This window comes from Arvicanthis niloticus, chromosome 18, assembly GCF_011762505.2.
Source record: "Arvicanthis niloticus isolate mArvNil1 chromosome 18, mArvNil1.pat.X, whole genome shotgun sequence".
In the NCBI taxonomy this organism is placed as follows: domain Eukaryota; kingdom Metazoa; phylum Chordata; class Mammalia; order Rodentia; family Muridae; genus Arvicanthis; species Arvicanthis niloticus.
In genome coordinates, this window is record NC_047675.1 from 12,009,782 (window position 1) to 12,024,529 (window position 14,748).

General features: G+C 48.3%; 1 protein-coding gene across 6 annotated transcripts in view; it reads left to right on the top strand.

The window, feature by feature from the left end:
- Positions 1–14,748, top strand: part of Cacna1a (calcium voltage-gated channel subunit alpha1 A) — a 299,938-nt gene that overhangs the window by 109,769 nt on the left and 175,421 nt on the right. For all 6 annotated transcript variants that reach the window (XM_076915519.1, XM_076915517.1, XM_076915518.1 and 3 more), the window contains 2 exons: positions 6,699–6,805; positions 7,884–8,023. In XM_076915519.1, coding sequence (XP_076771634.1) covers positions 6,699–6,805; positions 7,884–8,023 — 247 coding nt within the window. The remainder of the gene's footprint in view (positions 1–6,698; positions 6,806–7,883; positions 8,024–14,748) is intronic.

A 14,748-nucleotide genomic window follows, 5' to 3' on the forward strand; every position in this document is an offset into this window, starting at 1 on the left:
CCAGGTCACACAACTGTAGCAAAGGGCCTAGGTCAGTCCCAAGCAGGCTCCCTGGTTGGTGATTCAGTCTCTGTGAGCCCCTATGAGCCCAGGTTTGCGGATTCTGTGGCCTATCTCGCCTCCCTCCGATTTTTAAACATAGACGACATGATGCTTTGAAGCATGGCAAGAGAAGGCTGGAACTACAGTGTGCCAGAGAAGGAGAGAGAGAGAGAGAGAGAGAGAGAGAGAGAGAGAGAGAGAGAGAGAGGGAGGGAGGCCTCACAGTAGGTCTAACTTACAAAAGCGTAGTGACTGAGCTGGTGATCAGGCTTAGGGCATGGCTCAGTGTTACCTCACTTATTGTGTCGGATCGTAGGTCCCATCCTCTCTGCAAAACGTTAAAAAATGAGTGAAATTAAATTGTGGGTTATGGCATGGTGTGCCCTGAACCCCATTCTACTGCCTCTTTTGTGACCTTAACCAAAATTTAAAAATCTGTTTGAACCCTGATTTCATCCAAAAATGGGGCTAACAACAGAACTCACCTTGCAGGGTGGTTGCAAGGGACCCCAGGGGGCACACCCCTGGCTGCATTGCCTACTGCAGCATCCTGCCAACAGCTGCTGTGCTGTGGATGGGCCTGGAACATCTGGGCCCAGTGCTTCATTCAGTGGTGGTGGTGATATGTGATGGCATGTGGTTATTGTATTGTGTACCAGGTCTTAAACACCCAGGGCTCAAAGGCCCTTTGCTGTCCTACTGGAAGCTGAAAGTAGTGGAGGCTGGGTACCATGTCGATCCTGTGAGAGCTGGTCTACAGACAGAGCTGATTCATTCTGTGTATTTCTCAGCATATGCCCCTTGTAACCCCCTTCCATTGACAGGGTCACCTGAGACATCAGACCTTCTTTGGGGCTAGAGCTGAGGTGGGAGGAGGGACCATGGGAATAAACTGGAAGTCTAGGGCCTGATGCTAAGGGCTGGGCACCCATTGCCATGTCCACTCTGGGAAGTGGTTTTTTTTTTTTTTTTTGTAGACTGATTCCCAAAAGGCAAAGCCCTGAGAGTGCACGCAGCCCACCATTGCCCTAAGCAGTTCCTCAGTCATTTCTCAGAGCCTCCTACCAGGATGCTCTGTAGGTCCCACTGGGCCTTTTGAGGCGTTTGAGCACTTGCCCGCAGGGCTGTGTGCTCCCCAGACTTCTGGAGTCCGTGGGGGTGGCAGCTTGGCTTCCCAGCAGACTGCCATCTCTTCTTCCCATTCCTCACCCACCTGCCTCTCTCTAGACTCTTCACTGCTGAGGACTCTAGACATGCTGGCATAGTGACTTCCTCTCCAGAGTGCCCAGGGAGCAGAGTGGCCGTCATGGGCATTGCTCAGCACAGCTGTGAGCTGGGACCTGCAGATCAGGCACAGGGAGCTGGGCTGCAGAGGTTCCTCTTGCACCCCCTACCCAGAACAACCTTCCATCTCTGCCTCAGACTCTTCCTCTCTTCTCAGAACTCAGAAGCCATCTTTAATCCTGGTACCCAGTGACTGTTATTTCTTTTTTATGTGTATGAGGAATTTGGTTGGATATATGTATATGTGCCATTTGCTTGTCTGGGGCCTTTGGAATTCAGAAGAGGACATCCACTTGCAACTGGACTTATAGTTGGCTGTGAGGTACCACGTGGGTGCTGGGAATTGAACCTGAGTCCTCTGCAGGAGCAACAAGTGTTGTGAACCACTGACCCACCTCTCTAGTACCATCAAAGACTTCAGAAAATGTTGTGTGTTTGCCTGTGTGAGTGTGTGGAGGCCAGAGGACAGCCTTGGGGTCATCGTTAGAAACACTGTCCACCTCCTTTTGGGCAGGGCCTCTTTCTAACTTGGAGATCATCAATTCAACCAGACTAGCTATGCAGGAGGCCCAGGGATCCACCTGTCTTCTCAGCACTGGGATTATAGGTCTGACTTTTTACATGGGTTCCAGTAATCGAACTCAGGTCCCTTTGCTTGGGAAACAAGTGCTTTAACCAGAGTCATTTCCCCAGGTCCCATGTCCCTAGGGGATTAGTCTAAGGGAAGGTGATGTGAAGGAACAGTCGCAGAAATAGCACCTGCGGTCTCCTCCTCCTTTCCCACTGATGAAATAAGTGGTGTGTAGCTAAGGCTTTCATAGGAGAGCCCGACAAACCCATGAGCAACGGAGGCCAGAGCAAACCCCTGCCTGCATCATGTCTGTGTCAGAGAGGAGACAATGGACAAGATGAGGACAGAAACCATAGCGGTCCCTTAAATACAGTGTGTGGGGAAATTAAGCAGAGACGGAAGTGAAGGAAGTGACCCTTGAGTAGAAAGGTAGAGGAAGCAAAGGAGGGAATCCTGTTGGTGTCTGCAAGAAGCCTCCCAGAAGTAGGAACAGCACATATGAAGCTCAAACATGCTTGGGATGCTTGGGGCATCATGGGTAGAGTGGCATGACCCAAGCAAAGAATAAGAGAGACAGAACAAGGAGGCAGTGGAGGTTTCTGGACCATGGAGAGGACCCCAGCTTTTCTTCCAAGTGAGATAAGACCTATTGAGTGCCTGTGAGTGCTCGCACACATTATAACCTGGAGTCTTTTGCTTGCCTGACCCCATCCCAACAATACTCTTGCTTCATCAAGACCGGGATGTCTTCTCAGCCCCCTTGGCCTGAGTGGGGGAATCCAAGGCTCTCAAAACCACTGGGACTCTTGGATGTGGAGGTCCAAACTGGGAGGAAAGAGAAGAGTCCCCCTCCCGAGAGGACTCAAAGCTCTGAGCACCTGGCTCCACCCACCCTGAAGTAGAGCAGAGGCTTTCTGAACTGTGCTTGCATATATCCTCAGAAGCTCCAGGCTCCTCCTGACTCAGCAGGTGGATGCAGGGCTCAGACTGCATCCTTAAAGGGCCGTGATGCTGGTGATGCCGAGCTCTTTCTTTGCATGGCCGGGGGGGTGGGGGTGGGTGGGTGCGGACTCTCATGCTTGGGGTCTGTGAAGTGACACTTGGAAGCTCGTGCATTTGAGTTTGACAAAAAGAAAATGATATAGTGTCAGGATCTGGGCCAGGGGGTGTGGGTCTGACATTCTGAGGACTCAGGAGGCCGAGGCAGGAGAGTTGCAGTTGTAAGGTGTCCTTAGGCTGCAGTGTGACTCAGAGGCCAGCCTGGGTGACTGCGTGAGATCCTGTCTTGAAATAAAAACTAGAAAGAGGACCGAGGATGTGACTCAGAGCTTTGCTTAGTGTGCATGAAGCATAGGGTTCCATTCCCAGCACTTGGAAAACTGACAGATAAATGCAGAGAAGTTACAAGCAAGGATTGGGGTCTCGCTGACCCTCCGCCTGCATGCCAGGCCTTCCTTTTAGACCTGGGGAATTCTGGGTTCTGAAACCTAGGCAATAGGAACCTTGCTGACACAGCAGCACCTGAACGTGGTGCCAGTTGCTGCGAAGGCACTTCCATGGCAGCCATCTGGGGACAGGAAGCCAAGGAATGCCAGCAGGAGATGGTGGCTCGAGAAGCAGCAGCCACTCAGGCTGGGCGGCTGACTGTGAGAGGATGTGAGTCTCATTCAAATCGCCAGCAAGGGCTTGGCCTTGCTTTCTCTGTGTGCAAATATCAGCTCTTGTTTTCCAAGCTGCAGGGTGAGACAGAGGGGAGTCTGCAGTCTTTGTTCTGAGGCTAGTCACAGGCACTGAGAGGCAAGCCAGTCACTGATGGGCTGTGGGAAGCTTTTGTTATCTTTCTAAATTGCTGTTCTTTCTAAATTGCTGTTTGCAGCTGGGCAATAAGACTAACACCAAACACAGGAAGGGCCTGGCTTTCCCGCCTTCCTGAGTTGCTTCCTCCTATGTGTTCACCGTCTCTGCCTTTCCACCTGGAAAATGGGTTCAGGCTCAGCTCCTTCCAACCCTCTAAGGGGTGGCTTGATAGCACTTCCAGAGTACAGTGGCCTGTTAGGCCACCATTTGGGAGGCTGAGGCAGGAGGCTCCTTAGTTTGAGGCTACAGATTAAGACCCTACCTCAAAAAGCAAAACAAACAAAACAAAAACAAACAAAAAACCAAGGCAAGACAAAACAAAACAACAAACAAACAAAAAAACAAGCAAACTACTGAATAGATCAAGATCACCGAGCCAGTTAACTTTTCAAACTGAAACACTGAGAAAAGCCCAGTTCTTCCCATGTGGAATGGGAAGGCACACTGTCCCTGGGGACACTCGGTGGTGCATTTGGTTTTACAGTCACACGTGCTACTCCATATCCCACAGTGCCCAGGACAGCGCCCACTCAAGCACTGTGTCAGGCTGGGAACCCACTGTCCCTGTACTCAGGGTGCTGTGATCGAATGCCTGGCATCCACCTGTTCTCTCAGCCTTCTAGCTCCATTCACAAGCCATTGGACTAGGGCTGCCTCTGAGCGACTGAGCCGAAGAACGGAGTGATTTTGCTGTGAATCAGTCTGTGTGTCAAGCCCTCATATAAGAGCAACATGGGAACACAGGTCCTCTCAAGTGGTGAGGCCCCATGGGATCCAGCAGACACTTCCTGGGGTGAAGGAGAGAGGCTGAGGAGACAGATACTGTCAGATCACCTCCTGAGATGCTCTGACTACCACTGGTTTAAAAAGGCTTATTTTGGTTGTGAGGTTCAGCCTTCTATGGCTGGGCTGAGGTATCTCTGCAGCCCACAAAGGAGTGTGTGTGTGTGTGTGTGTGTGTGTGTGTGTGTGTGTGTGTGTGTGTGGAGAGAGAGAGAGAGGTGGTGCCCATGGCATGGGGCCCAGATCCTAAGAACTGAACTGTCTCCTACAAGAGCTGCTGAGCCATCTCTCACGCCCACCCCCATCCCCAAGACTGAATCATACTTTGTAGCCCTGGATAGCCTGGAACTGGCTATCTAGAACAGGCTGGCCTTGAAATCACAGAGATCTATCTGCCTCCAAAATGCATAAGATGTTTCAGGTGACTATCTCCTTGGCATTGTGTACAGTCACAGCGTCCTGCAACTGTCTATCTAGTTCCCACACAGGAGGCCATCACTTTCTCCCTCAGCACCCAGCTTCTAGGAAGATGCCTTGAAGACCTGCTGGCTCTGTGTATTCCACACACAGTGACTGGCTGCTTCTTGGCGCCTTGCTCCCTTCACTCAGCCTCCCAGTTTCAGGTTTGTCCGTGTATCAGTGGATCACTCTAGGAAATACCAGGCTAATTTTCAAGGTAGGCACATAGCTTCATACTCCCTGAAGCAACTCACAGGGTCCCCAAGCCCCCTAATACCCCCAAATCCTCCCAACTCTCAGTGCATTCTGTTTTGTTTTACTTCTTGTTGTTCTAGTGGGAGTGAGAACTGAGAACTCTCCAGTGTTTTTAAAATATCTGTAAGGGAAGGGCCATGTATGAAAAGTGCACATTTTTGAGTGAGTGGGTGGGGGTGTTCATGAGCGTGTGCGCTCAGTTCATGGATGGAGGTCTGAAGACAACTTTCAAGAGTCATTTCTGTCCTTCTGCCATGTTGGTTCATGTTCCACCCAGGTTTCCAGGCTTGGCACTAGGTGCCTTTACCCACTAAGCCATCTTGTTAGCCCGTATCCGGTTTTCTTTCATGGTTTGTGCTTTGGGTGTCACAGTAGAACATGTTTGGGGGTGTATGTGTATACACATACATGTGTGCACTGGTATGTATGTGCACGTGTGTGTGTGTGTGTGTGTGTGTGTGTGTGTGCGTGCAGAAGTTAGGTAAGTGTCCTGCATCTTCTTCAATCATTCTCTTTCTGAGAATGATTTTTTTAGATAGAGTATCTCAATAAACATAGAATCTTCTGTTGCAGCTAGACTGCCAGCAAGCCCTGAGGATCCCTCCGTCTCTCCCCAGTGCCCGAGTTTCACATGTGCACCGATATCCCCAGCCTTTAAGAGGGTGCTGGGGCGTCAATGCTCATGCTTGTACAGCATGGCATTTTATAGAGTCAACCCTTGGACTACTCTGTTTTACCAAGTCCCTGTCCTGCCTCTTCTCTATAACATTCGCCACCTTGTGAAAAGTGTGGCCTGTTGTCACCCCTCAGTAACCACAGTGGGTCATTTCCTGGACCCCATTAATACCCAAATCTGCAGACACTCAAGTCCTACTCATCAGACCTGTATGCCTCCTCCCAGAGACTCCAGTACATCGCTAGGTGTTTTGTGCACAAGATTGGGCCTGTAAACATCATGTCATGGAGGAGAGAAGGGGCACAAGGCTTGTCCCTCCGTGAGGACTTATTTGCAGCAAGTGGGGTGACATTTTTCTCCAGGGGTGTGGTCATGATGAAGTGCCTGTGCTTCTGTGGGCAACCTTAAACTCACTGAGGAAAGAAAACAAGAAGGGAGGGAAGGAGGGAAAAGAAATTAGAAGAAGGACTAGGGGACTAGCTTGGAAAGGGACACAGAGAGAAGGCGACAAGAGGAGGCTTGAATATGACCCAGACGTGTAGCTAGTAAATGCTAATAGAAACATTTTTAAACTCACAGATGTAGGTCTGAGAGCAGCAGGGGTGCCCCCACTGCCCAAAGAAGCAGGTGACTGTGTGTGAATGGGGTAGGGATGTGAAAGACTGAGAGCCTGAGGGACAAGGGGCAGGCTAGAGGTGTTGGGCTGGGTTACCGGGAGAGGACAGAGTGCTAAGCCCAAAGCCATTGGAGGTCTGCTCCTTAACCCCCACACTCCCTTCGAGTACATGATCCTGGCCACCATCATTGCTAACTGCATCGTCCTGGCCCTGGAGCAGCACCTCCCTGATGACGACAAGACACCTATGTCCGAGCGGCTGGTGAGCACTGAAATGGAGGGGCTGGGGCCCTGGGCTGAGATCTGTGTGGGAGAAAGCCTGCTTTGCACCATAACCAGTGACCTGGGGACATGGAAACCCTCACCACCCAACCCCACCCTAGAAACCCAGCAGACCTGCCATACACCAGGGCATAGTGACCTTCGCACTGTGAAGACATCATGCTCAGTCCAAATTCTATTTCCTGTTTCATGTTGAGAAACAAAATTTTCATGAAAAGAAATGTGACTATACATAAGTATCGAACAGGGCAATTAGTCACTGTGAACTTACTCCTCAAATTCAGACACTGAGGCCCCTTTCCGCATACTTCCTTGACCTTAGTTTCCCTCCATCCTCATCTTCCTCAGCAGAAGTATTCTAGGACATATTCACAGTCGACAGCCATGTCCTATGTCTGCATAACTAGAAGTGCAAACATCTCACGTTGCCATGAGAATGGTTTTTATACCCAGCACAAGTACCACCAAAGTCTCAGAATCAATCAGTATCCAGAGAACCATCATTGTCTCAGTTATTGTCATCATTGTCATCATTTTAGGGTTGTTTTGTTCTACCAGTAGTCAAATACAGACTTGACTTGTTCATTTATCACTTATTTATTATTCTGTTATACTAAGGATAAACCCAAATCCCCACACATGCTAGGCCAACTCTGAGTCACTGAGTCATGGCCCTGCCCCTTACTAGGGGATTCTAGGCAAGGACTTTATTCCTGGAGCACACCCTCAGCTTCTCACTAGTGGATTCTAGGCCAGGTTCTACTGCTGAGTCATTCCCTCTTGGCCTTCATAGCCTTCACCAAGGAAATAGCCATATCTCTAAGGGTGGGAGATCAGTACTCCTAACCCAGAAAGTGCGTTGTTCTTAGCATTCTTTCATTGTGACACAGTATCTGAGGCAGCTCAATTTGCAGAATGTGCTCTTTTTGACCTAGTTTCAGAGATCTCAGGCTTTGGTGACTACACCCATTTAGATGGGGAGGTGGGTACACATCTCCAGGTGTGCTTCCTTGTGGTCATACAGCCCATGTCACTGACGCTGCCTCTGTCCCTTCCAGGATGACACGGAACCATACTTCATTGGAATCTTCTGTTTTGAGGCTGGAATTAAGATCGTGGCTCTTGGCTTTGCCTTCCACAAAGGCTCCTACCTGAGGAATGGCTGGAACGTCATGGACTTTGTCGTGGTGCTAACAGGGTAGGCAACTGCATTATATTTTTTAGCGTATTTTTCCTAAGGATGTCAAGATGTGGTTAGTCTCATGGCATGTGTGGCCGGGCTGGAATTGGAGACCTGTGCCCAGTGTTCATTAGTACACTCTGTCTCCTCCCCACCACCTCTGTGTCTCCACCATTTATTTATAGCAGAGAGTACTATTGAACAGAAGTAAAAGAATGGCCTGCTGTAGCTGGCAGATTCTACAGTGCCTCATGGATATGGCCATGTATACCTCAGTATAACCCAGGAGGGCAGAAGATGCCTCCATTCCCACTGCCTGGACAGAGAAACATCCTCCAGATTCTCAGCAGTGGGGCTGGCATTTAAACCTACAAACTAAGGTGTCTGAAGACTCCTCATTAGAGGGTCTCATCCTTTGCTTGGTGATGTAGTAACTGTTCATGGTGCTGACCATTGAGGATTTCTGGCTGCATGACCTATGGTTTGGACTCTGGCAAGTTTTGCTCATGTCTTCAAGGAATTTTATGATGTGAATGAAAGGAATGAGCTGTGGTTGACAAGCAAATGTGTAGACAGTTCCCACACTGGCTGCTCAACATGTAGTTCCAAACTAGGAATGACTACAACATAATGGAAGTTTGTCCCTCATTGAAAGTCAAAACTGGTGCTTTCTGGTTGGCATTTTTGTCTCCCCCAGTTATTGACAGCCCAGAGCCCTCGCCGTATTGTGGCTCTTTACTGCCAAGCTGCAATTTGCCCAAACTCTGGGCCTGTTAACAATAAGCCACAGAAGGTAAATGAACATGGGGATGCTGGGAGAGTTTGTGGTGCTCGAAAGGACTTGGACCTGTTCTCCTTCCTCTGTTTGTAACCCTGTGGGTGGGGCTGTGGTAGAACGTTTGCCTTCCATGAAGCCCTGGATTTGATTTCCATGACTGCAAGATGGATGCAAGTGTGTGTTGGCTAGACGTCACAGCAGCTGGGAACTGGGAGCTTGTGCTGAGAAGCAAATGGAGGTAGGTTTCGGGAGCTCTTCGTTCGTTCTGTTGCTGGCATAAAAACTATCTGACCAAAAGCAACTTAGAATAGGAAGAGATTTATTTTGCAATACGTCTAGGACATAATTCATCACTGAGGAACATCAAAGCAGAAACTTGAAGCAGAAAGCATGGGGGAACACTGCTTGCTGCCTCAGTCTCTGGCTCATGCTCAGGTAGCTCTTTCTTACACTGCGGGACCGCCTGCCCGGGAAACAATGCTACTCTCCTACATCAGTTCGCAATCAAGACAGTGCCACAGAGGCACTCCTGCAGGCCAATCCAATCTAGGCAGTGGGGTCTATTGAGAGGTGACACTGGGCTATGTAAAGTGGGCACAGCTAACTAGGACAGTGATATGTAGCCAGTCTTGGTAGAGACTCCAAGGACCCCTGTCAGACTCCAGAGTAGACCCGGTAGTCTTGTAATGACTGAGGGGCTCTCTCTGCCCTCCTTTGTTCTTCTCCGGGTCACTCAGTTGCTCAGTTCTGAGACCCCTTCTCCCTGGACACCCTCCTCACCTCTGTTTCCTATGGGCATGTTGTTCTTTCTGGTGACTCTCCAGGTTTTGCTGCCACCCCAGGTCCTGTTGCTTTGGCCAGATGTCTCTCATTCTAATTACTTTCTTCATTACAATTACAAAATGCCTGACATAACCCACCTCAAGGAGGAAGGTTTTATTTTGGCTGACAGGATCAGGACTTTATCCCAGGGTGGTTGTCTGTTCCATTGGACAGCACAGTGCACTGGCATGCATGTGTGTGGAGTCTCCTCAGCACTCTTTGTGGCCTGGAAAAGACAGGTGCAGATGGAGAAATGCAAGGCGGTCCTAGAGACCCACTTTCCCTAGACAGATCCCATCTCTCAATAATGCCAGCACAGTAAGACTTCATCAAGGGGTGAATCTGTTGATTAGGCCAAAGTTGGCATCTGATTGTCACTGGAGATGTGCCTGTTTCTTCTTCTATTCTTTTTTGTGTGCATCTGTGTGTAGGTGTGAGACTGTGTTTGTGTGTGAATGTCTATATTTTTGCCAGTGTATATGTTAAGTGTAAGTAGGTATGCATGTACAGGTGTATGTGTCTATGTAGGTGCACGTGTGTGGATGTGAGTGGGTGTGTTTGTGAGTATGTGTTTTGGTGTGTGTAGGTGTGAGTGTGTACATTGAATGTGTGAGGGCGTGTAGGTATGTGGTTCAAGTGTGTGTGTGTGTGTATTGTGAGGATGTTTAGGTGAGTGTGTGTGGGTGTATGTGTAGGTATGTGTGTAGGTGTAAATGTGTGTAGTTGGAGTGTGTTTAGGTGTGATTTATGTTTCTGCACCTGTGTGTGCAGCTATGCACACAGGTGTAAGGTCAAGGGTCAACGTTAAATATGGTTCTTCAGGCATGACCCACCTTGTTTTCTGAGAGGATCTCCTTGGCCTAGAGATAATCAAGTAGACTAGGCTAGCTGGCCAGAGAGTCCCAGGTTTCCTCCTGTAAAAAGATTTTTTTTTAAAGTGGCAGTTTTTCTTTGTCCCAGGCTAGCTCCCAAATGAACAGGACAGAGATGATAAGATTTATTTGATAAGCTTTATAACACAATAACTGGGCAGTTAATCTGTTCTAATCCTCTAAACTACTCTGGCTACCTCCCTGGCAAAATCCCCAAGATACCTGTATTTTAGTATTGGTTTGGCTGTCTGGGCTTCAGGTGTTTCTCCGTGGACCCTTTTCCCAGGACAAATTTCCTCTTCTCTCTCCCCTCCCCATGGCTGGCAGAAGCCCAACCCTATTCTCTCTTCTGCCCAGCCATTGGCTCATCAGCTTTATTGACACATCAGAACAATGTTCACACAGTCTTGAAACAGGTGACACTTGGAATAAGCATGACAATGCCATCTCTTGATTGCAACCACATGAGGGCAGAGAAATCAGCATTGATTAACACAAGGGTAATCTTCACACAGTGCACAATAACTTTATGCCTTCATCCTCCTGGCTCTGTCTCCCTAGCACTGGGGTTGTAACCACATCCAGATTTTATGTGGGTTGTGGGAATCTGACCTCAGGTCTTTGCTTGTGCAGCAAGCACTTTACTTACTAGGCCGTCCGTCAGTCCTCTTGTGTGTGTCACAACGGACCTAATCTCAGAACTGCCCGCCTGTGCTGGGCTGGCTGGGCTGATGCCCTGAGATCTGGAACCAAACCACCATCACTGTCACATTGCTTTCATCTCAAGGCCCTGTCTCTCCTTAGAAGAATTCTCTCATCCGAGTCTGTGTCTGGTGTGACTGACGTGTTGCAAGGCTCTTGAGTGGGATCTCATAGCCTTTGGGTTCACTGAGGGCATGCTGTTTCTCACGTTAAGGCTTGTGGCTTGGACTCTTGTCAGGCTCTTGAGACTTGATAGAGAATCAGACACTTTTCTCTTCTGTTGCTAGGAAACTCATCTTTAAACAACCCAGTGGTCCAGCTGTGTTAATGAAAATGTATAGTAGGGACTGGGGAGGTGGCTTGGTAGTTAAGAGCACTTGCTACTCTTACAGAGGACTCATGTTTGGTTCTCAGCATCCATACCAGATGAGTGTTTGTATCCATTCTGATTTTCACCACAGAGTGATTTGTGTTTGCGTGTGTCTGTGTATATATGTTGCATGTATTTGTGTGTGTGTGTGTGGTCTGTATATATGTGTGTATATATTTGTGGCATGTGTTTGTGTACGTGTAGTATGCATGTGTTTATACATGTTTGTGTATAGGGGGTGTGTGTTTATGTGTGGTGTAGAGTGTGGGTGAATGCATCTTTGGTCTGTAGTCTTTGACTCTGTGTGCATGTGTGTATGCACGAGTCATTACTCTGATTTGGGGACCTCCCTACTGCGCAGCCCCAAATGCTTCTCCCACACTCTGTACCTACCTCGTCCTTTTCTCCTTTCCCATCTGTACAGTGCACCTCCCTCCTCCTTATTTTTCTTGCTTGTTTATCTGGTCAGCATGCTTCCCTGTTGTCTGGTAACTCTTCTTAACTCAGGCCCAGCATTCCCATCCCATCCCTGGGCCTCGCTGGGGCTCTGTCTGCTGAGCTGTGCAGGAGCAGTCCTGCAGAGCCAGCCTTCTACCCGCCAGCAGCAATGATTCAGTGCTAAATTCTGCCTTGGAGGGAGAGGGACTTGGGGATGGATCGGGCACTGAGACAAGTGGTGGCTTTAATGAGCTTTTGCTGATTAGCTGGCTGTCTTCCATTCCCGAGTGGCCTGCACTGTTCAGTCAGCAACTGGGCCTCGTGAACTGCCGGGGCCTTTTGCCTTTGTCTTGTGTGAGGTTTGGTGGGAAGTATCTTAACCATGGATTTGTTGGCTTTGGGGGCATTTATTGAAATTCTGAGGATTAAAACAAAAACATGCAAGATGGACATTTAAGAAATGTGAATGAAAAAGAGAGAATTCTCTGTTTGGGGGAATGGTGACACACAGCTTTAATCCCAGCATTCAGGAGGCAGAGGCAAGCAGATCTCTGAGTTTGAGGCCATCCTAGTCTACAGACTGAGTTCCAGGACATCCAGGTCTACACAGATAAACCCTGTCTCATGGAAGGAAGGAAAGAAGGAAGGAAGGAAGGAAGGAAGGAAGGAAGGAAGGAAGGAAGGAAGGAAGGAAGGAAAGAAAAAAAGAGAAAGAAAGAAAGAAGTGTGGAATGAAGGTGTGTATGTTCTGAGATGATGGGATTCTTACTGTGATATTTAGGGAGACACATGATATAGAGAGATGATGGGTGGATGGATGCATGAATGGATGGATGAATGGATACATGCATGGATGTGTAGGTGTGTGGGTGCGTGGATGGAGACATGGATGGATGGATGCATGAACAGATGGATGAGTGGGTGGATGGGTGGATGAGTGGATGGATGGATGGATAGATGGGTGGGTGGATACATGCATGGATGGATGGTAACAGATGGCAGATAGAGGCTAGATGGGTAATCGGTGGATAGAAGGTAGGTTGTTAGAAAGATAACTGGTAGATATAGACACATAGGTAACATGAGATAGACAAAAACAGGTAGCTGGGCAGTTGTATGTCTGTATGTGTGCACATGCATGTATGTGTTCACACGTGTCTCGATGTGTTTGTATATGTGGCACATGCAGTGTGCACACACATGTCTGTGTGTACATGTGGAAGCCAGCAGTTGATGCCCGATGTCTTCCCCAAGAATCTGCACTTTGATTTTATGAGACTAGGTCTCTCACAGAGCCTAGAGCTCACTGGCTCACCACCACTGGCTGGGGTCACAGACACATAGTACCACACCCAGCTTTCTATGTGGGTGCTGGGGATTCAAACTCAGATCCTCATACCTGTGCAGCAAGCATTTTTCCTACCGACCGTCTCCTTAGCCCCTAGGTAAGTTATTAGCAGATTTAATGATAGATACGTGATTGATAGACTTCAGGAACAGTAGGACAATACATAGTGGGTGACAGCCTGGTAACCTGAGCATGATCAATCACATGGTCACCTCAGCTGGGACCCACATAGTAGGAAGAGAACTGAATGCCCCACATTGTCCTCTGACCTACACACACACACACACACACACACACACACACACACACACACACACACACACAATGAATAAATTAACAAATGGATACTTTTTTTTAAAAAGACAAGACTACAGACTTTAACAGAAGAAAGATAAAACAGTGGTAGATGTGGGCAGAGCAGCAAGCCTCACATAGTAGATGGTCAGTGAACTAAGTGATTACGTATTTGAAACGTGATAATACATTTGACAATCAATTGTTCAGGAGATGGGTGCCATTCTCTGATGGAAATAGATCCTCCAGCGTGCTGGTCTCAGTTCCAGAGTGTCTTTATACAAGTTACTTATGCTCAGTGAGTCACAGCATATGGGACCCTGGCTCGGGGCTCGTGAACCAACTTAGAGTTCACCAGTGAGGGGCCGGGAGCTTGGCTCTGTGAGTTGTAGGTGGATCACTTGCAAGGCCCTGGGTTTTGTTCCCAGGGCTTGGGAGCATGTTTAAGATCCTGGGTTCTGCCCATGGTACTGCAAACAAAACAAATAATAATAGAAAGAATGGAAACTCATAGAGAATTCCCACTCCCTTTGTTTTTTCTGCTGTATGTTTAAGGAATAAATCCACAGGCATCAAAGGAGTTGGCCAAAGTCATAAATATCTAATGTTGACTCTGTTTTGTTCAGTTGTGAAAACACATAGTGAGTCCATGCCCTCTCTTCACTTTTCTTGTGGTTGCCCTGAGAAACCTGCACATATAAACAGCATCTTGAAACCAACGACAAATAGCCATCATGATGATGCACAAGTTGCTTTTTGTGTGTGTGATTTTTTTCTCTGTAATTATTTCTGGTCACTCTGAGGGCCACGGGGCTTCCTTGCAGTAGAATAAATGCTATGCACCCTTCTTGATGCACGCCAAATGATGAGAGCATTCTCATCAATGGATCTTTCCAAGTGGTGGCCTGTGGTGAGATTTGTTGAGATTCGTGTATTTGTGCTCAGTTCTCATATCATAGAGTAGTGTTAATGCTGGCACAGGCCATGACCACCCTGGTTACGCCTGTCATCTGCCAAGCACCTCCTGAGTGTGAGGCATATTACATTAACAGTTTTGAGCCCAGTGTTGCCTTTTGGCCTCCCAAACCTTTCACAGAGAGATGTGTCAGAGAGAGGAAG